The sequence below is a fragment of the Phalacrocorax carbo genome, chromosome 2 (assembly GCF_963921805.1).
Source record: "Phalacrocorax carbo chromosome 2, bPhaCar2.1, whole genome shotgun sequence".
Classification (NCBI taxonomy): Eukaryota; Metazoa; Chordata; class Aves; order Suliformes; family Phalacrocoracidae; genus Phalacrocorax; species Phalacrocorax carbo.
The window spans coordinates 35,892,782-35,914,187 of NC_087514.1; the positions used below are offsets into that span (position 1 = coordinate 35,892,782).

The 21,406-nt window shown below is 41.4% G+C and overlaps 2 protein-coding genes across 4 annotated transcripts in view; one reads left to right on the top strand and one right to left on the bottom strand.

The window, feature by feature from the left end:
* Nucleotides 1-9,248, top strand: SBSPON (somatomedin B and thrombospondin type 1 domain containing). The gene is made up of 5 exons (XM_064442552.1): nucleotides 1-361; nucleotides 6,574-6,768; nucleotides 7,323-7,413; nucleotides 8,243-8,419; nucleotides 9,121-9,248. Exons 1-5 carry the CDS (start codon nucleotides 145-147, stop codon nucleotides 9,236-9,238), a joined length of 798 nt encoding a protein of 265 aa, XP_064298622.1. The 5' UTR covers nucleotides 1-144; the 3' UTR covers nucleotides 9,239-9,248.
* The window catches only part of TERF1 (telomeric repeat binding factor 1), a 24,438-nt gene continuing 12,228 nt past the window's right edge, over nucleotides 9,197-21,406 (bottom strand). For 2 of the 3 annotated variants that reach the window (XM_064442549.1, XM_064442548.1), the window contains 4 exons: nucleotides 20,487-20,552; nucleotides 20,362-20,405; nucleotides 19,217-19,281; nucleotides 9,197-11,921 (listed from right to left, as the gene is read on the bottom strand). In XM_064442549.1, coding sequence (XP_064298619.1) covers nucleotides 11,763-11,921; nucleotides 19,217-19,281; nucleotides 20,362-20,405; nucleotides 20,487-20,552 — 334 coding nt within the window. In that variant the 3' untranslated portion in view covers nucleotides 9,197-11,762. The other variant, XM_064442551.1, reaches the window with a different exon arrangement.

Consider the following 21,406-nt stretch of genomic DNA (forward strand, 5'->3'; position numbering starts at 1 on the left):
CGGGCAGGGCCGGGCAGGACCGCGCCGGCCGCCCCCGCCGCCGCCCCCGCTGCCTGCCCGCCGAGCCCGCCCTGCTCCGCCGGGTGCCGGTGGCGGCCGGAGGGCGCAGCGTTGGCGGGATCCCCAAGCCGGGGCGGCACGGTGATGGGCGGCGCGGCGCTGTCGGGAGCGCTGTGGCTGGGGCTGCTGTGGGCCGGGAGCGGGGCCGGGGGGAGCTGCTCGGGAAAGTGCTGCGAGGGTCGGGACGCCGCTTGTGTCGGCGAGGGATGGAGGGAGGGAGGAGGTTACGGGACCTGCTACTGCGACGGAGGATGTCGGCGAGCCGGGGACTGCTGTCACGACCACGGCCAGGCGTGCCCGGGTAGGTGCGTCCGCCCCCCGCCCCGGCCCTGGGGGTGGGCAGCCTGAGGGGGCATCCCCCGAGCACCCCCGTTCCCCTTCTCCAGGTATAGTTAGCTGCTCGCCTGCCGGGGCTTTGTGGGCTGGAAGTTTTCACGAGGTTTGGAATGGGGTGTGCGATGAGGGTCTCAGCTGTGAGGGGGCTCTGCAAGGGCAAATTCCTCCCCGGGATCATGAGCCTCGGCGCAGGTGCATGAGCAGGGACCAGGCTGGGGCTGTGTGAGGGTAGCAGCAGGCACGGGAGCGGGAAGAGGGCATTTTCCCACACAAGGTATTTTTTAGGTGTCAGGGTTAGCTGTAGTATAGTGCCTGGGGTTTGCCCATCTGATGTTATTTTCCTTCTAGAATGTGATGTTACTTTTCACTCATGCTCATCCTGAAGACGCATTGGGGATGTTGGACTGCCAGACTCTTTTCATTAGTGCCCAACGACAGGACAAGGGGCAATGGGCACAAGCTGGAACACAGGAAGTTCCACCTGAATCTGAGGAAAAAATTCTTTCCTGTGAGGGTGACAGAGCAGTGGAACAGGCTGCCCAGGGAGGTTGTGGAGTCTCCTTCCCTGGAGACATTCAAAAGCCGCCTGGATGCGTTCCTGTGCCCCCTGCTCTGGGTGTGCCTGCTGAAGTGGGGGGGGTTGGACAAGGTGATCTCCAGAGGTCCTTTCCAACCCCTACCATTCTGTGATTCTGTGATTACAGAGACAACAGGGAGATTCACTTAGCACCGTCTGTGTCTCTGAGCCGATTCTTGTGTTTTGCCAAAAAAATATCAGTGAAATAACTGGGAAGGTCCTCAGGGTAAGGTTTTGTCCTCATTTCTAGGGGCAGGAATTAGCAAGGATCCACCATGAAGGCAAAGACTTCAAAATAAGCTCAGGGGAATGAGGGAGAGGGTTCTCTGCCAGGCTGCGGGGGAGGCCTGGCTCCCAGGGGAGCAGTGGCAAGGAGGGAAAACTGGCCCAGTTCTACCAAACTGGACCCAACAGCCTTGTAGGTAGTTACACCCCCTCTTTCCATGGTATTTCTACCCTTTGCGGTCTTCACAAACTGTCCTCCCTCCCTCTGGCTGAGATGCAGGACACTGCCCTCGCTTTACAGGTACAGCCTCAGTACTCAAACAGCCTAATGCCCCTTCCCAGCTGGCTGGGCGCACACCAGCCTACACCCAGAGAGTCATGAGTCTTTGCTGCACAGTCCTGCTAATTAGGCTGTATTGAGCAGGCTCAGTGCCTTGCTGACATAGCCACATGGCTTTGGGACCCAAGGTGGCTTTGGGACCCAAGGTGGCTTTGGGACCCAAGTTGGCTTGGGCCTGCCTGGTTTGGGAAGGGGGACTATGACTGTCGGATGGTGTAGACCCTTCCTACATGATGTAAAGCTGCACGGAGACTCCAGAAGAAATACAGTCAGTTCTCTGACTGCTAAGTAATCTCTCCAGAATAATAGAAGGGAAAAAGACATGCATCATAAGGTCTGACAGAAGGTAGCATCTTTAAAATTATAATTTTTTAATATATTGATCTTTCATTCAGGAAAATCAGTAAGGGGAGAACTGACAAGATGCTTGCTTGACATATAGTCACAGCCCATTGCCTCTTTTCAGTAAATGAAATTATTTTTAACATTCAAGTATAACAGAAAAGAGCTAACAAAGGTGCACAGTGTTAGCATTAAAATGGAGCTGTAATCCGATAAAAATTTCTATGCTCTTCAAAAAAAAAGTTCAAACTTGCACTTGAAATGTTCTGGTTTAGACACTTTTCTTACCATGACTTCTGGCACCTGATGATGCCTTATAGTTATCAAGACGGTGTTTTTTGTCTCAGGCTCTCTAGTGGTTGCCTCAAAAGGCATGAAGTGTTTGTGCTGCCTCTCCCTTGTACCCCTCGTGGACAGGGGGTGCCCTAGATCCAGGCAGAAAGATGGAGTCTCAGTGAAGTCTCTCTGTCCCTCTCAATGTCCTGTACCAGAGCTGGAATTTGACAGTCTCTGGTGGCCCAGTTCAAGGAGCTAAAACAGGAAACTCTTTCTCTGTTGCCCATTTTTGGCTTGTTTGATTCCCTGCAGCGCCTCGTTGCCCAGCTGTGCGAGCACCAATGCTAGTGCAAGCAAAGGGAGCAGGACGTTCTGCATGGGTGTAGCATGGGAGGAGAGGCAGTCTGGCAAGGTGGTCCTAGAACTTGTACATCCAGAAACTACAAAACTGACCTCAAGAAGTTATTCTTTTGAAGGCAAATGATCATATACTTTCCATTGCAAGCAGCCAGTAAGTTATGTTTTGTATAAAGAGAAATTCCAAATAGTTCCAGTGGCAGTTTGTATCCCCTTAGACAAGTCTGACCAGAAATGTTTAAGTAATTTTTGTTCCTATTGGATGTTTAGGTCTCACCTTTGAGTGTTTCTAAATTCTGTCCATGTGTTTAACCACACCATGGGTGTTTATTGGCATAGTTCACTCTGAAATACTGTTTTGAATGTGAAGTTAAAAAATCTAAACCAGAAATGTGAAGATGAGTGTCCAATGATTCTCGTGCTACAGCTTGTTTATCAGCCTGTTCGCCACTCATAATTTCAGCACCTGCTGAAATGACATTTCATCCATTTGCAAATATTTAGTAGGACCAAGTATTTGAGGGAAGTGTGAAGTGCCTCGAGTATATGTAATCAAGAAATGTGTTAGGAATAATACAAAACCAATGCTCCAGAATAAGAGAAACCACTGAAAGAAAGGGTGTCCTAAAGCTGCCAAAGCCATGGTTAAATTCTGCCATGCCTAAGAATTGTAGTAGGTCTGGTACTTTATAAATAGATGGCTCAGCAGAAGCCTGTGGGCTGCTGAACCCAAGTCCAAGGGTTTTAATATAAATTTCCTTATAGTTCTAACAATGAAGAAAGAATATTTTTGTACAAAGAGAGCATTTTAAATAGGAACTAATGTACAATGAGAAAGCCTGAAAAAGGAATGACCTCGTCATTTGAATGGAAGTCATTACTCTAAGAAAATCCACAGATCCTTATATATTACAACATATGTTGTTCAGTGATTCAGTGAAGATATTGTAATCCTGTTTTTCCCAGAGAAAGGAAAGAATTAAATAGTGTGACTCAGAAAAAAAAATCTATGATTCACATTGCTGTAAATGAAAAAAAAAATAATCCTGACCACTCAAGCTGTGTTTCATAGGAGAGCAATGTACATTTTCTGTGTATTTTTGAACTTCCAAGCATCTCATTAACTTCCACATTTTGGTAGTTACCTGAGTACAAGTCCTGCCCTTCAGGTTCCTTTGACTTGCATCCTTCTCATTGTCTCAATGAATCATCATCTACCATCATTGCGTTAAGTAAGCTGAACCAATTGTAACATAGACAGAGACCATGAGGCTGTAGCTACAGGTCCCTGATACTTCTTTTTGTATTTCAAGAACTGGCACCATTCCTTTTACGTCAGCTCTGGGACCCTTTCTCTGTCAGGCTGGGGAATTTGACATCTTTCCAACGAGGCACAAAACCGATGTACTGTCCCTTAACAGTTGCTGGGTACTGACGGCAAGAGTGACATTATTATCCCACTGGTTAAATTCCATTCTAGCAACCCAATATTCTTATTATTCCACATGACTAAGGCAATTCATACTGCTTGTTCTACATCTTGATGACCATAAAATTGCCATGTATTGCTGCAGATGACCAATATTGAACTGTCAGCTTGGTTTAATTCCAGTAAGACGTGAAGTCATCCCTTAGTTATGCAGATACTCAGTCCCACTGGGAGTTTTCTGCATGGAAAATGTGATGTTAGACCTGCGTTATCTGCATATCAAGGTGCTAGTATAGGACTAAAATTATGTGGAAATCCTTACTTCTGCAGGTCATTCATACAGCCAACTTGGAAGAGAGTCAGCAGATAAGGAAACTGGGCTGGGTGACACTTACTGTCCTTTGGGTACTCTAGGTAGAACTAAGATGTGTGATCAGGCATTGAAGCCTGTGCTGGGCCAAGGACTGGGTTTGGGCCCTGCGGCCAGGTGGCAAAGGCTGTGAGGTCCATACCACATTTAGCACTTGCCCTGGCTATCCCATGGCAGGGTCCGAGACATTTTTACTATTGCTGATTTTCTTCCTTTCAAAATCAAAAAGCTTGAGACAAATGTCTGAGGCTTGTGCTGCAACATGTTAGAGTGGTGCCTTCACAGCCACGGAGACTGTGCCATGTGCCTTGGGGCACCTAACGGGTCTGAGGGCAGTGCCTAGTGGGGCAGTGTCAGGTATCTCCATGTGGCAAAAGGAGCCATATGCTTCTTCCATGTTATTTTCCAGTGCTGTTCTACAAATAACACGCAGGAGCTGCCTGGGAAGGTATTTATCAGTAAGCAGGAGAAAATGCCAGAGAACGCTAATGGTTAAGCAGGATGGACAACTGGTGGCCCAATGCCCAGGGCTGCTCTGTTTCAGTGGAGTTCCTTAGGGTGCGGGATGCAGCATCCTTGGCCCGCTCGTGTTCCTGGCACTGTTGGGCCACTCAAAAATGGGTTAAGTTCCATCAGAACAGGTGCACAGTAAGAGGAAGGAGGGCAATTGTAACAGTGTGATAAGGACATCTGCCGGGTAGCCTCTGTCAGCAGTTTTACCTGTCTATAGTGCTCCAAGGAACTAAAGATGTAGTGACAGGACGAACCCAGCATTTTCTATATCTTATGAAAAGAGTCACAAACACCAGAGAGGTTATCACATTTTACTCTTTCTTCCCAATGTCTTGTACTGGCAGAATCCCAGAGGGCATAAAATATTTTCCTGAAAGACTAGTTTGGTTGCATCACTTTCCTGCAATGCTGATGCAAGTACGTAACTAGTGGTTAACCTGTAAAGCTTCTCAGGAATTTAAATTGTAATCAGGAAATATAGAGGAGAAATGATCAAAAATATATATGTTCAAGCTAATGGGAAACAGCATATATGTGAAAGGAAAAAGCTTAATTTAACCAGATAAAACAGTTCAGAACCAATTTAAGATAGCCCAACCATTGACTATAACAGGTATTTTGTACCATTCTTTAAGTATCATGTTGAAGGCCTGCCTCTGTAAAGGAGTGGAAAAGCAAAGTAAAATGTGATTCACACTACATGGGAAATCATTTTAAGCCTATTTGCTGTGTCCAATGAAAACAAGTCTTTGAAGAATTGAGGAATTTCCATATCAATAAGAAACTCTAATATTAACATAGGCACCTTTAGGATTTTATAAGACACTATGTGCTAGTATTTCAATTACATGACATTAATCATGACTTTATTGAAAAAGCGAGCCCATCAGAGGACAAAAAGCAGCTAATGATATTAGGGGAAGCAGCGTGGAATAGCACACAGTGCTGCAGTGTTTTGATTGCCTGTCTCCTTTCACGGTTACGGAAAGCTGCAGACATGGCCGTTGCCTGCTCGCCCAGCAGCATACCGTGCGCGCACAGGGAAGCTGGTACTGCCACTGGTGTCCAGGCAGAGGACGTTCCCTCTGGACACACACACTGACGAGAAGGGGAGCAGCTCAGAGGAATGCGGCTGCCAAGCCTGGAGCACACCCCTGCATTGTTCTGAGGCTAAACAAAACCAAAATTATCACCAGAAATTGTCTGCAGCAAGGACCGTGGTGCAGGACACCCTGTTTTAAAGCAGGCCAACAAAGCTGTGGCAGTGGAACTTATTTCAGTGTTGAGGAAAAGGGGTTAGAAATCAGCCTGAGGGGAACCAAGAGAGCCTAAAGGCTTCCCAAATCCTGCTACTTTATCTTCCAGCCTTTAAACAACATCTGGTGGTGTAGGAACTGCCAAGGTAGGTCAGACCACTCACTGGTCTATGTAATCCATGAGCTGGTCTCCTTTGGGGCTAACGCGTATGCTTCAGAAGAGGGTACAAAAGAACCTCACAGCTGTAGTGAAACGTTTCCATGAGGAGCTGTTTCATTCTGGACAAGGGGTGGAAGAGGAAGCCAAGCGCTGCAGGCAGGTTTGAATGTTATTTTGAAGATGCAAACTCCTAGAAGAGCATTTAAAATGCTATAAATAAAAGTATGTAAGAAAGAAAAAGCCAGGCACAGCCTTATTACTCAAGCTTTTGAGAGCAATTAGGATAAAACAGAAATCTTAACTACTAGCAATATTTTAATACTGCTTTGCAGCTCTTCCATGCGTTGTGGGGGAGTGGAGTCATTGGAGCGGCTGTGCAGAACAATGTCAACCCAACCTGCGGATACGTAGGCGCTATGTACAACAGGAACCTAAAAATGGTGGGGAACCTTGTCCTGCTCTAGAGGAGAAGGCTGGCTGCCTGGAATACCTGACGTACCAGGGAGAGGACTGCGGCCATGAACATGGTATTCTGTCTTTATCTGTCCATTGTGCCCATCTGGGCCTTCACAAATTTTACTGATGCAATGAACAGGGGAAAAAAAAGCCTCTATCTCCAGCTAGCTCGTTAAAAATACAATTTAAAACCTTAATTTCTACTGTCATATTGCTCTTTATTATATTCGTATATTTTTTTCCTATGCAGGCTTTTAATTTCTATTAAGCTGCATGCATTGCTTCAGTTTCTTGATTTAAGCCCCTCCGCATCATATTACCTCTGTACAGTTAAACACAAATTCAGTACGAAACAGGAAACAGAGGTCTTTGTAGGATTCCAGCACGTCCTACTTCCTCACAGACTAGATTGAACGCATTTCTACATAGATTTCTTCTGAATAAGCACAGAGCTTAGTTGCAAGGAATGGGGTTGAGGTCTGATGTTGCCAACATTTTATCACTTCTTCAATAGTTAGTCAGCATCACCATCCACAAGCTCCTCATTCATTCACCCACTGTTACAGTAATTGATATATGACTCAACTGTGTCTCGCTGTCTTACCGTAACTGTTTTCTTCCTCAGTCCCTGCTTTCATAACTACCTCTGAATACGGTAAAGAAAGAAAACGACGAGCAGCATCTTCTCTCTGGCCTTCAGACAAAGAAGCAGCTGGGTAATCTATCATATGCATGTGGGTCTTCTTGTTCAACAGAAAATAGCTGGCTACAGAGAAAAATGTCATTAAATTTGCAATAATTAAACAATAAGCTATAGCCTGTACTATTTTCCTCCTGCAGTTCATTTGCATATTCTAGATTTTTATTATTATTATTACTTGCTAATTGTCCTGAATTAGACATTGGGGTCATGGTGAATCTGAGGATGGCTGCTTTTGAAAGCAAACAGGAAATAATGCTCAACCAAAGCCGAAAGTATCCGTAAGTGTAAGTCTGAGAAATTAGACGCAGGTCTCTGAACAAACAAAATGGGCTGAATATGTTCAGTTTCAAGAGATTTTTTTTGTAAATTGACACAAGCAGTAAAAGATTTGGTTTGGTTACCAGTAGGGATGGTTGTGAAGTTTAAATTAGGCTATTATTGGGTCTGTAGTGGTTTGATTTACCTTACGCTGCTTTCCCCAGGACAATAACCTATGCGGTTTTCTTAAAACCTCTCTTCCATTTTCTCTTTTAGCAGCATAGAAGAAATAATATGTGTTACTGAGACCTGTTTTTCAACATAATTTAAGAATACAGAACACAACCAGAAAGTGAGGTTATACATAAAGCACTGGACTGGGACATGGAATGAGAAATAGTTTGTGTAATGTTTTTAAGAATCTGTTAATTACATTAGGGTCAGAAACAGACTTGCTAGTGACGAGGGTGTGTAACTTGCACTTCACAAATACCACCTGTATGATATGTAAGTACATTTAAAGCATGTACCTAGCTTGTGCTTTATCTATCATAACTGATTTTAGTACTTTTCCTTCTGAGCAGATATTGTGTGGAATTTAAAACAGAATCGCTTTCACACCACTGTGCTTTGGAGAACCGGCCATACGCTCGATGGATGCAGTACCTACGAGAAGGACATACTGTGTGTGTAGCTTGCCAGCCTCCAGCTATGAATACTGACACGCACCGTTGTTCTGGAGATGGCCATAATGCAGATGGGTAAAAAAAGCCATTTTTCTGCTGTCTCTTCTGCAGCAAAACCCAGTACAGAAGTTAAGACTTCTCAAGGTCTCACTAAAAGCTGCCTTTATTACACCTAAAAAATGAGACAGCTCTTTATATCCCTTGTAGAGCTCAGATTTACCCTTTCAGTTCTCACAGAAATTGCTTTTACAATCTCGATAAAATTGGGAAATAATTTCAATATGAGAGTTCAGTGCTTTGAATGCTATATTTACTATTGTGAAGGGATGATGGCACTTCTGTAGTGCAAGAGGTCTTTCTACAGCTATGGGGACTTTTACTTAAAAATGGTATTTCCTGCCATAATCCAAACCTGATTTCTGGTTTACCAGTGGTGGATTGGCACTCCTCTCAAACCGTTACACCTGGTTTCTAGAACAGTGATTTTGAAAGCAGACATTTAATATTCAGAACGGATTTTTATTTGATCTATACATTTATTAATAGGTATACTACTTAATAACTGTACAACCAGCTACTCAATCCACCGCCCTGTATACTATACTTAGGAATATAATACCTGCTCCAGAAAGCATTTTATTAAGAGCTAGGTGAGCTAATTAAAGTCTTACATTATTAAGCAAATGTTATGTTCTGACATGTTATACAACACAGCCTAGTAAAACGGAGAGTACAGTTTTCAGTGTTTTAATTCCTTATTTATTATCACATTTCAGAGATAAAATCTTACACTGGGAAGCAGTTGGCAACCCTCAGTGTCAAGGAACCTGGAAGAAGATTCAGCAACTGGAGCACTGTTCATGCCCCCTTGTGCATAGCTTTATTTTTACATAAAAGTTTAAAAGACCTTTAAAACAGCAACAACAAAAAGATTAAGAAAATTAACACCAATGCCAAGAGACCTACATCTTTCTGCTGCGTTTTCTGGAGACTAACCGAACTTTAAAGGAGTCGGAACTTTGGAAGAAGCATTTCAGGAAACTCTCTCTGCCTTAATAGAAAAAGCTAAGACCGATCTTTGTATTAGAACACTAGAAGCATGTTTCCATGTTTCTCTTTTGCAATTAAAGAGCTAGTGTTTCTAACCGTAGTAGCTGCTTTTCCTGAAGTTCTCATTCTTTACAGCCCTGTCTATGGGCACTGCTCCTGCGTGGTGGTGAGCCAGCCAAACATTCTCAAGTCTGAGAATAGATACTGTCATCACTAAATAGCAAGGGTGAATAAAAATGAAAGTTTGAGAGCTAAAACCGTATTTCAGTTTAGATCCTTTGCTCCTTACCAATATCGTCTAGATAGCTCTTTATACTACAAGTCAACAAGTATTCTTCCACTACACCGCAGTTTTCAAGTTCAGCCACCTCCATAAAGAAGTGTGACTAGTCAGCGTTGTTAAGGCAGCTCAGACCTTCATGTCACTAACGCAGTGTGAACTTCATGGCAGACGAACCTAAACAAGACTTTGTGACTAAAGCTTACTTTACTAAAATAAAAAGTAAAATTTACTTTTTACTAGTTAAACCCACTCAGGTACAATGATTAACACAGAAACCTGAAATATTAGAGCACTGGCAAGACTGCTACGCACGTAGCTCAAATCCTTGTTTTGTTACCTATTACTTACCTTGCATTATAGTTACAGCATTAAAGAGGCTGCATACTGCATTTCTCACTTGTCAGATACCTATTATGACTTTTTAAACTGTTGGCTTACAGCTGCTCTAGCATTCCTGAAAGAATCTGGTGCTGAAAGACAAAGCCTGTATTTTAACAAGATCCTGAAATTCACAATGTTTGCTAAAAAGAAATTATGCCTTAGGGCTGAGAAAATTTACTGTTAAGACATGTAGCATCTCTGTGGAACCTAAAGACTACTTCTTGCCTCTGGTTTTAGCGGCTGCAAGAAGAAACCGTAGCGTCTGGTGGCAAGAATGAGGAAGGAGCTCTGGCTGAGGTCCTGTCCACAAAAACAGTGTGAAAGAAACCTTTGTAACTGTACTTTATCATTTTATCTTAATGGAAGCAGGCCTCCAAAACAGAAAGCAGAGAGATTATCTTAATACTTCCGGAACATTTCAGCCTTCAGGAACACCTCTCTTCCCTTGTAGGCAGGAAAAATAGAGAGGCTTGTTTTATCATGACCAGTTTGGACAGAGGCTTTTTCTTGTAAAGTTCTTGTAAAATAAAAACCTTATCCAAGGACAAAGGTACAGAAAACATCTGAAAAGATTTCACTTTTAAAAGAATGCTGTGATACGTTAGTTCAAGTCCCTAGATTCACACCAGTATGACAGTGGAAAGTAGGGGTTTTCTGAGGTTGTGGAACTCTTCCACACAACCTGTGTGGAGAGACAGCATAGCACCATCATCCATCTGTTACAGCCTCTCATGAGCAGGACATTTACAGTGACCGACTGACACCTTGATAGTCACCCTATCAGAGCGTATCTTTGCTTGCTATCACTGCAGACACAGACACTAGGGAGCACAGATGAAACCCGTCTCATGAGCCCTGCTATCAGTGTCAGTATAGACTCGTTACTGAGCCCCACTTTCGCCATTCGTTTTTGAGTTTTCCCTTTCCTGCTGGTCTAGAAGGCAGCACTTCTCAAGACAAGGTAAGTGGCACAAGATTATCAAGAGATATTAAGAGCTAGTATCATACTGTTACTTTCCATGTTTTCCATCTCTTCTACGAGATAAAAAGTGCTATTATGTCAATATATATAATCATCATCAACATCACCTTCTGCCTAGAACTTAAGCTTATTTAAAAAAGCAGCACCTTTCTACTTATAAATACAAAATCACATGGATTATCACATTTTTAACTGCAAAAAAAGGAGTAAGTTTGTAAAATTAGCAATATCAATACATAATTTTTGGTGTAACTTGCTGACAGAGATGGTAAGTCTGACCAAAATTGCAAAGTGAAGCAAATCAGATTCAGATGGGTTATATGGCAGGAAGTAAAATGGTAAAAAGCTCAATCTGACTAGAGATACAACCCTTTAAAAATACAGAACACTCGGCTCCATATTAGCCTCTATCAAGCTAAACATGTTGCCAGTCATTTAATACCTCTATGTACAAACTGACCTTTCTTAAATCACTGCAAGCGTTCTCACATTTCAGAAATTAGGTCATCTATTGCGTGTAGATAAAAGGCCAGGCTTTACATTTTAGTTGTCCTCCCAGCAAGTGAGCCTACATGACCGTTTTATACCTATTACTATTCTGTTTCATGTTTTAGGACAGCAACACTGCTGGACACTCTGAGACTAAAATAAATTATTCTGAAAAGCTGGACTAGGTCCTTATGTATAGGCAGGTCAAGAAGAGTTGATTCCTGTAGTCCAAATTAGACTTGTTCAAGCCGGCAGAGTGTTCTCCACCGGTCTTTTAACATGACGCTAGTTCGGTTGTTGAAGTCACCATGGACCAAAATTTTAGCCCAGTTACCCACTCCAAACTCCTTTACTCCTGATTTCAGTTCCAAGTCTTCTTTGTAAGTCCATCGCTGGGGGAAGAACACAGGAAAATACTGGTTATATGAACAGAGAAAGGTATTAATGTAAAGGCTAAGCATACAGCAATATAAAAGGAAGTTTTTATACAGCACTCTAGTTATTAGAGAGCACAGATGTCTGAGGGTCAGTGGGGTCATTTTGATTCCTTTTGAGCACCGTAACTTGACTAAGTACAACAACTAAGGTTACCAAGTCAAGTGTTGCAACACAGTGGCAGACGTCAACTCGAACGAGAACCACATGCTTCAAGGGTCACAAGTTACAGGAGGAAAAGACAAAAGATATTGGGCAAGTTTTGCTTCATTCAGAACATGCTTTCCAAAACGGTACTTTCTTAGCCAGGACAAACCTTGACTGACCCCAGTATGCATCACAAAAGAGAAAGCGTTTTGTGCCACATTAACCTAGGGACTGAGAATCAAGACACCATTTACCAACAGCAAAGGCATTTCAGTGTGTTTAGAAAAATCAAATCCCAATATTTAAAATGCTGACAGAAGCAAAACAATACATACTACAGTTAAAAGTGAGCTCAGCCATACCCTCAGGTAACAGCTATGCATTTGTTTCTGGCCATTTGTTGAGCCCCCTACTTAAGTCTCATTGTCATGACCTAGAAGCTTTTTAATTTTTAGGGGGTGACATTTCTCTCATAAAAGGAGAGAAAATTACTTGCAGTTACACAGCTGTAAGCAATCCCTTCCAATTAAGTTCTCCAGTGTACTGTTTTTTGCTTAGTTGCTTCTCGATACAAATATCTCAATACAAACAAAAGACTGCACAGAGAGTGAAAGAAATATGAATTTTTTAGAAAATCAAATACTTGATTTTTAAAAACTTACCTTTACAATAAAGTGTGAGGGAGAACAGAGTATCAACCTTCTTTTATTGTAGCTTTATAAAAATACACATATATATAATGAAAGTTTACAGTATATCCTATCATGCCTATTTTCAATAACATTTTTAATACAGGTGTATTACATAGCCACTTTTCACTCTGGAATAGCAATTAGCAGCTTTAATATGAAAAATTTAAAACAATTTATTCTGCTAGAATCCGATCCTCCAAAAATGTCTCCAAATCCTTGCTTGCTTAATACACAACTTATCGTACTGATGTACGATCAGCGCACCTCCTTAGGCAAACTCAGTTGCATATCATCTATGCACATACAGGACAGGATCCCCAGTTGAAATAACTGTGCAAGAAAACTGTTCCTAAAAAGGTAAGTATCAATTTCTATTTCAAACTGCAGCTTGATAGCATGTTCTTTCTAAATTTGACTTTCTAAACTTGAGTTGCTCTGAAATGGCAAGAAGGCAGCGTTTTTGTTCAGAAGAGCACTATAAAATTTACATAGGCAACTGATCAAAAGCACTGCAATTATTTACATTCAGTGTGTGAAAGCAAAATAGCTAACGTCTGGTAGGCCTTTGCAGGCCTCAGTAGTTAAGAAGCATTTGCAGCTAATGGTCTTGCCAGTCAGAACAATTTAACTGGCAAAGGAATGAACTATTTGTTACAGGATGTACTGTCTAGAGACTCCTTGTCTGATGAATTTCTTTCACTGTGGTTATGTGCCATATGCTGCTTATCTGACACAGTTTTGGTGAAAAACTGGTTGTAAAAGTTGTAGGAGCTCTGTAGCTGCCCCAGCTGGCCAGAGTTCATATCAGCAGAGGCTGTCACTTCTGCTCCCAGTCTTCTCCTATAGCTATAGCAGTAAACCACTTCTGCTCTGACATGATCTAAATTGCAATTCAGGTTATCTCCACAGCAGCATCTGGTGCTGTGGACAGGATTCACAATATCCTGCTTTACTCAGGAGGACCGCAGGCTGCTGCTCTCTGCCACTGATTCGAAAAGTACAGGACCTTTTGGAATCCCTGCTGTGGCTTTGGCTGAGGGTCATCTGTAGGCTCCTGCAGTGTGCAGGGGCTGGTGAATTCCAGCTTTTAATATAGGTCAGTCCAGCACCCCATTGCCAGCTAAAGAGGAAAATGTAATTCTGGTTTGGTCAAGGTAAGTCTGGGACAGGTACTTCTGGTATCTGGTAAAATTTAGGAAAGGTTGGTCAGGAAAATGTGAGTTGGTTTCTGCTATTAACATGGTATGAACATGGAACGAACAAGCTGGGTTCAGAAGAGGGCTGAAGCCACATACAGTACCCTAGCAGGAATTGGCATTAACTCAGCTGCAAGGGTAAGGGGTGGAGGTTTGGCACTAGATCTCCAGTTATCCCCTCCCCTTCCCTGTCTCCAGCTCCAGTATGAGCTTCCTCAGGACCTGATATTAACAGTCCTGACCAGCACAGCAGGCTCAAGATAGATGTTGTAACCAGGAAGAACCCTTGTGTGCCTTATAGCTTTTCCTTCGAGTCTCTAGTTATCATCAGGCTGGAGGGTCAGCCCAGCAGCAGTAGCTGTGACCTGGCACCCTCTACCTTTCCTTTGTCTCCTCAAATGAGTGAAAATTTCACCTTTTGCCTGAAACAGAGACATCTTCCAAGTGCCTGTGGGATAAGTGTGTGAGTGCTTTGTGTTTGGTGCATCCTGCAGCTGCACCAGCTGACATGTAAAGGACAGATGAAGCCGGTGCAAGGGCCAGGATGCAGGCAGGAATACCAGGCAGGCAGATGGGCTGTGCCCATACTTGGGCACCCGCAAACATTTGTGTGCCTGTGAACCTAGAGAGGCATATGTGTGCTTTCACCAGTGAACTTACACCTCTAACAGCCATGGAAGGGGACTTCGCTGCCTGTGTTCACATCTCATGTGGGTACCATAAGAGGGCAGCACTTTGTCCATGGAAGTCTGCCTGACCAGCTGTGTCAGCATCCTCTGTGTGTCTCTGGGACTTGTGCTCAGTTTGCTGCTGGGCAAACCTGCAAAAAGGAAAGCAGCAGCCGCATCCCCAGCCTGAGCAGGGACCCCAGGTCCCCAGGCACTGGGCTGGGCTCCAGCAGCCAGGCAGGAAGGTCCTGGGCTGGGGATGCTGGAGGCTGCTCCTAACACCCCTTAACAGGGTTGTAGCCAGCAGGATGTGGTTGAGTGGTGAGTATTCCTGAGATTACATGTATATAATCCCTATGCGATGGGAGACCAATCTTTTGCTAATGCACCTTCAAAAAATTAATAACCAAACCTGTAGAGCTAATAAATCCTCAGGTTAACTGGAAGAACTAGGGTGGGGGGGGGGGGAAATGTTTATAGAACATTAGAAGAGCAACAGGAAGTGTAAGTGGCTAAAGCTGAAGGCCTAGAATGTGTAATTTGGGGGATGAAAAGGTTTACCACACTATGTACAAAACCTCCTCCTCTAAGTAACAGATCACTTGCAACTATTACATGGATAAATAGTGTCAGCTACAAAGCAGGAGCAAACCTGAGAGAATCAGGCTCTGGCTGACCTTTCCAACTAGAACTTCCGAAATTGTGAAGAATTGGGTAGAAAGGGAAATACAGTTGCAAAGGAATAGCCTAAACTTACACAAATTTAAACTTGATAAAGCCAACTAGTAAAACTGAGTAGTACAGAGGAAAACTGAATTACAGGAAAACAAGTGTCACTTAACTCTGCACATAACATACCCAGTGGAAATTTAAATCTCATGGCTGCTCTCATAAGACAAGTGCATACCATCCTGCTTGTGCAAAAGGGATGGCCGGGCAGGACAATCCAAGACCAGCCAGTATGATTGGCAGTGCCACTAGAGATCCATGTGTCCAAAAATGCTCAGAGAAATCCCTCATCTGAGGAAATATGGCTTTTTGTTTTTTATTTTTTAAACACTTCTCCTAATGAGCTAGAACCCATCTGGGGATCCTTAAAGGATTCTGCCCTTAAAATTAACAACAATTCAGGCACTGGGGATGGGCCAGGTGACAATTTTCAGTGGCATTCTGCATAGTTTCCCCTTCTTTTGAATTTAAGCTGCTAAAAGTGGCAGCAGCACTCAGTGGCAGCGGGGTGATGGAGTTTAGATAACATTCTGCCTGATCAAAATTGGATTCTGGTTATTCTGCAGCAAATAAAAATTTGGCATCTACACAAAGTGCAAGCTGAGGTATGTGAAGATCAAACTTCACATCTGAAAGTCAGACTTATTTCAGCTTAATGCAACTATCAGTGAAGAAACTATGATCACTGATAAACGTCACTAACCAGTGAAAGAATTGAGTGTTAGTCATTCAGCTGTGTTTCTAAAGAGTTAGAAACTTAAAACTTCTCTAAAGTAGTCTATCCTTTATCAAAAACTTCCTTTTTCCAATCCTTCCCGTTTCACAGATCTTTTGCGACATGAGCAGTGAACGGTGTGGTTTTTTTTTTTCTTCAAACTACTAAAAGGCAGAGATTCCTTTGGAACCATCTAGTTCATCTCATTTCAGAGCATGCCAGAAAACTTTCCTAAGTAAAATCTTTATTCAAATAACACAGTTATGCTTGACCTACAGCACCAGATAATTCAAATACTTCCAGCAGAAACAATCACAACCCTTGTTACTTGTTGTAATAATTAATTACATTTGCTGTTGAAAGGGCTGCGTTTTTTTTTTAGCTTGTTTTGCTTTTAAATGGCTTACACTGAGTTTTTTAAAAATAAGTTTCTTCAGTTTAACATATAAACAAGGAGCCTGCCTTACAGGTAAACCAGAGACTGACCCACTTTTTGTTTTCACTGAGGAACTATACAGAGCAGTAACTTGCCTCCCCACCACACACACACTAACAAACTGCCTGTGCCCTCTGGGATGGTGGTTATGCAGACTCTAGCATTGCACTGTTACAGGCTCGGAAGACTGGTTAAGAGACCGGACATAATGCAGCACTGTGCTTGAGCTAACATAATCACAGTGCCTACTCCAAAGCAATGTGACCTTTGGCTAGCTCAGACAGCTGGCAGAGCAAGCTTGAGTTTGCCACACAGACTGTGTGGATGTACCCTCACATTATCTAGAGATCTTGTTATTCCTGAGTCAGTTGTGCTCTAGTAACCTGTCTTCCTTTGATTACGTGTTCAGGAACTTTTCTCTGATTTCTGACCCCACCACCTGCCCCATAGAGTTCAACTGTATGTGGGTTGTTTTAATTTGTTTTTGTGACCATCCTTCCCCCCCCACCCCCCCAGTCAGACTAAATTCCGAAAACTCAGATTTTCATACACATTCTTTAATCTAAGCAAACTGCCACTCAGATTTTAGACAATTCACAGGACTTGCCATACACATACAGGATACAAGTTGAGTACAAAGAGTTCCCTAAAATCTGTGACACTGGCATCCCCTAATTTAGAGATGAGAAAATAAAGTACACTTCCTTTCAATAGCACTGCAGACTGTTGTATGCAGCTAACTGAAAACACAGCAATGAAAGGCTGAAAATGGGTACTGAACCATTGCAATGAAATGCCATTTGCAGAACAATGCCAACATTGAAAGAAGGACTACATGGAAAAGGAAGTTCTAGAAGTCAACAGCTCTGACATTCACTACATTCTTTCATGCATGCAGACAATTTTACAACCCAGATAATTAAGCAGAGGAGTGCATTTGTTTAAAAGGCCAATATCATTGCTTTCTATATAGTATTTCTGAGAGGTCTTACTGGCAGGAATATGGTGTAAATTTCAGGCAGACAGTAAATGCCTAATTCTAAGTGTTTAAAGATACATAGTACTGAATTTTAATTTCTTTCAAGTCTTTATAAAATTTTCAGTGAGTTCTTCGCTACTATCAGATGTAGTGTTCTATACATTTAGTCTTTACATTTCAATTAAGGTTGAACAACAGAATTAATCACAACAGCTATTTTTTTTCTTGTGAGATCTGTGCACAAGACCTGGACAGTGCTTGTAGCTGACCCCATAACAGACCACTTCAACATAAAAACAGGTGAATATAAAGCTGTTATTAGCTCTGCATCAGTTGTGGTCCAATGAGTTTAAATCTTGATGTTGAAAAGACTGATGGAAGTGTGCGTGCTTACCAACAACTGGCTGACAAGGTACCTATCCAAGTATAAACTAGAATAAAGTAACAAGCAAATCCAGTATGCCCCAGTATTTTAGTTTTTTAGGGCACTGGCTGTATTTGCAGCTTTTAAGGAGGTTCTCAGATTTAACTATTCCTGAGACTTGTGAGAAACTGAAAAACTGTTTATATATAGCAAGGAGCTTAACCTCCAAGAATAGATAAGCTCTCATTAGGACCTCAACCAATTTGAGGACAGCATACAACTGAAGACTTAACCAGTACTTCAACTTCAGGGAAAATGCTTAAAGAACTGGGAATAAGTACAGCTCTCCTCAAGGAGAGTCTGAAAAAAACATAAGCAGGTTTGTCCTTCCCTGTTATATGAAAAATGATACGTCAAAATGAACATCAGAAAGATGAAACAGCTCACTTCAAAATGGATGTATGTTGATAACCTGCACTGTTACCTAAACAGAAAGACTCCATATTGCTTCCCAAAAAATACTCTCAAAAGGAATTCAACAATGGGAATAAATGTATTTAATATTATTTCATTCCGAAGTGTTTATAATTTAATCATGATAACTGAAGAAAACAGACTATGCACAAAGATCAGTTTGTAACAGTTCAGCCCAACACCAAATCAACTTCAGATTCCCTTCTATTAACGTATACACTCCTGTAGTTTCCCCCAATAAGGAATTCTAGCATTAGTGAAATCATAGAATGATTTTGAATAATTCAATGAAGTAGGCTTACCCACGAAGAGAATGCAAAAGACCATATGAAATGCAGCGTTATAAAAAGACCCTACTATTTGGTTTATAAAAACTAGAATACTTTCCCAAAGTAAAATATATGTTTTTACCTCACATGAAGAAAGTACTGAATTATAAAATTGCTATATCTTTAACCTTCTAAGTGGGCAAACAAAAAGTCTTGTGTTTGCCCAAAATTCTCACAGGCAAATGACATCCTGGAGTTCTTTCTTCCAAACAGTGGAAAGAATTTTTTATTTTTTTCATGTTTTAAAATTACTCAGAGTAAGTTTTAGTAACAGTGTACTTTAATAAATTAAAGGCTTATAAGCATTAGCAACAATATTTGAGACTGCACAAAAAAGTCCTTTTTGTCTTTAGAAACAGGAATTAGAACTAAAAGAAGTCGTTTCAGGAGGTACACAGCTTGAGTAATGTGGAGAATCTTAAGCCTAGGCATTTTGGAGACACAGTCAAGTGAAACTGGGAAAAAAATTCTGTGCAGTGCAGATTAATTTTATCTCATTTTAGAACAAAGAACGGGTACAAACCTGTCGTCTTCGGCCACAAGCCAAAGCATCTTCATGTTCTTCCACATTTTGCAAGCTGTTCAGACCTAGAAGACAGTTAATATACATCCAGACCAATGAGGAGTCAACCTTAAGGCAGGCTTTTGCCTTCTACCATTTACATGGGACCAGAATGTACACTATTTTGATATGCCTTCACAGACTGGGAAGATTTCAGTCTGTTTATATATGAATACACATATACACATGAATCTCACATTAGTCTCAGGACTCAAAAATAAGTGTGTTCAAAAAAGTCACTATATTTTCTATGCAACAGAGCTTATGGAAGAGTTATATTTTAAACAATTAGGTAAAAACTAATATATAACAATGAAACATTTCTACCAAAATGAAATATTTTTACTATACATATTGCTCTCATTTTACATAGAGAGAGTGGAAACTAACCAGCAACCAGAGCTACAATACTTTATATATACTGGTTCTGTGATTTCCATAGAACACGTATCAGGTTCTAACTGTGGCAAGCACCCAAGGCACCTTAAGAGTTTGTCCTTTCAAGCACACCTGGCCACATGCAGAGGCTATAATGTCATCTGTGTGGTAAGATGATACTAAAGGTTATAAGTGTTATATAACCCATGCTGTATGTTTTAAAAAAAGTAATACCAGGAGAATGCACAAGTTTCCTAACTTGGTGTATTTTACACTACAATTTGTCTTTCCAATCAGCCAATGTCTTCAGTTCATTCCTCCTAAAGTTATCTAGGTCAAAAGTCAGAAATATATACACAGTTATAAAATGTATATACAGTATATATACACAGTTTCAGTACTTCCCTGGCAGCTTTCTTTTGCACAGAATATTGTAAATCCCAGTAAAGCAAACAAGGAAACAAAAACCAAAGTGAACCAGAAAATAGTGTACGATTTTGCAAAATGAGTTGCCAGAGAACCTTAAGCCATTTCAGTTTAAGCGTGGCAAGCACCAAATCAGCATTTGGGCAGAAACCACACAAAACAGTTGAGAGGGTTTTTTTCACTATAATAATTTTTATATTAATCCAATTACATCAGATAGCAGTTATCAAACCAACCCATTTATTGCGAGGGGGTGTTTGACATGACTTGGTTTGGAAGTGTAAAAATAAGCTAATACTCACTCTGAAGAACTCTGCTCACTCCGTGTTTCCATCCTGGACGAGGCCTGAAGGAACATAGAACTTAAGTAAAAACATGCAGAATTTCATGAGATGTTTATGATCAAGAGCAACAACAAAAAATTTACCTTATTGTGGGTTTTTTTGTGTCTTCAGCTGACTGATTTGTAAATCTCTGTTGCCCTTCCATTGATCTTTTAAAAAAAAGAAAGGCAAAAAAATTTATTTCATAGACAGCAACTTACCATTTCTGTGATTCAACAATAATTTAAAGAAAGAAAATCCTAAGATTTCTCTACAGAATAAGCACTATACAAACACTAACAGCTTCAGTCCATTAACCCTCTTAACCTTGCCTCCCTATACCTGGAAGAGAAATACACAAGACATTACACATTTAAGTTAAAGACATGAGGCATTTCACACATCTAGCTTTTCATACCTTCTCCATGATCTAGAAGTTGTTTCCACAGGTTTTTTTATCAAGTCTTTCATACTACATGTCTCAGATGTAATTGTGTCAGGAGCTGTCCTTCTAAAAAAATTCTTATGACTTGTTTTCCTGTATACTCTATCTGCATCACTCAATTTCTTTAACTAAATGATGCTAAGTATTCCAAGTATAAAACCACAGAAATACAAGCTCTCTCCCAGTGAAAGACTACAATTTATTATCCAAGGAAAACAACTGGTGATAAATACAGAATATTAGTATTTTTCAAAATAAAGTCAAATGATAGGGTAAGGAACTGGGCTTCATGTTTCCCCAGCATTTCTTAGAAAAGTGTATAATTGTTTTGAGGATTCACGTTGCTTGAATCATGAAGCAACATAACTATTTCCTAACACACTAGTATCACTAAGAGAATCTTGTGTTCAGCTGTAAGGAAAAAATAGACTAATTCTCATTCCTTATCCTCTTTCTTCTCCAGATGACCTACAGTCTGAGACTAGGAGGGAAGGACTAAAAGGAGCTCAATCAAGCATAAAAAAAGTGAAGTGTTTCTATGTTTTTATTGTTATACAAGACTGACAGCTGTTTAAACTG

Bases quoted from the DNA above. Each gene is read 5' to 3' on its own strand.
- SBSPON (XM_064442552.1), top strand. From the start codon at position 145: ATGGGCGGCGCGGCGCTGTCGGGAGCGCTGTGGCTGGGGCTGCTGTGG. The intron at 7,414-8,242 runs GTAATCTATCAT...CCTTCTGAGCAG, and splicing joins TCAGACAAAGAAGCAGCTGG to ATATTGTGTGGAATTTAAAA. The intron at 8,420-9,120 runs GTAAAAAAAGCC...ATCACATTTCAG, and splicing joins GATGGCCATAATGCAGATGG to AGATAAAATCTTACACTGGG.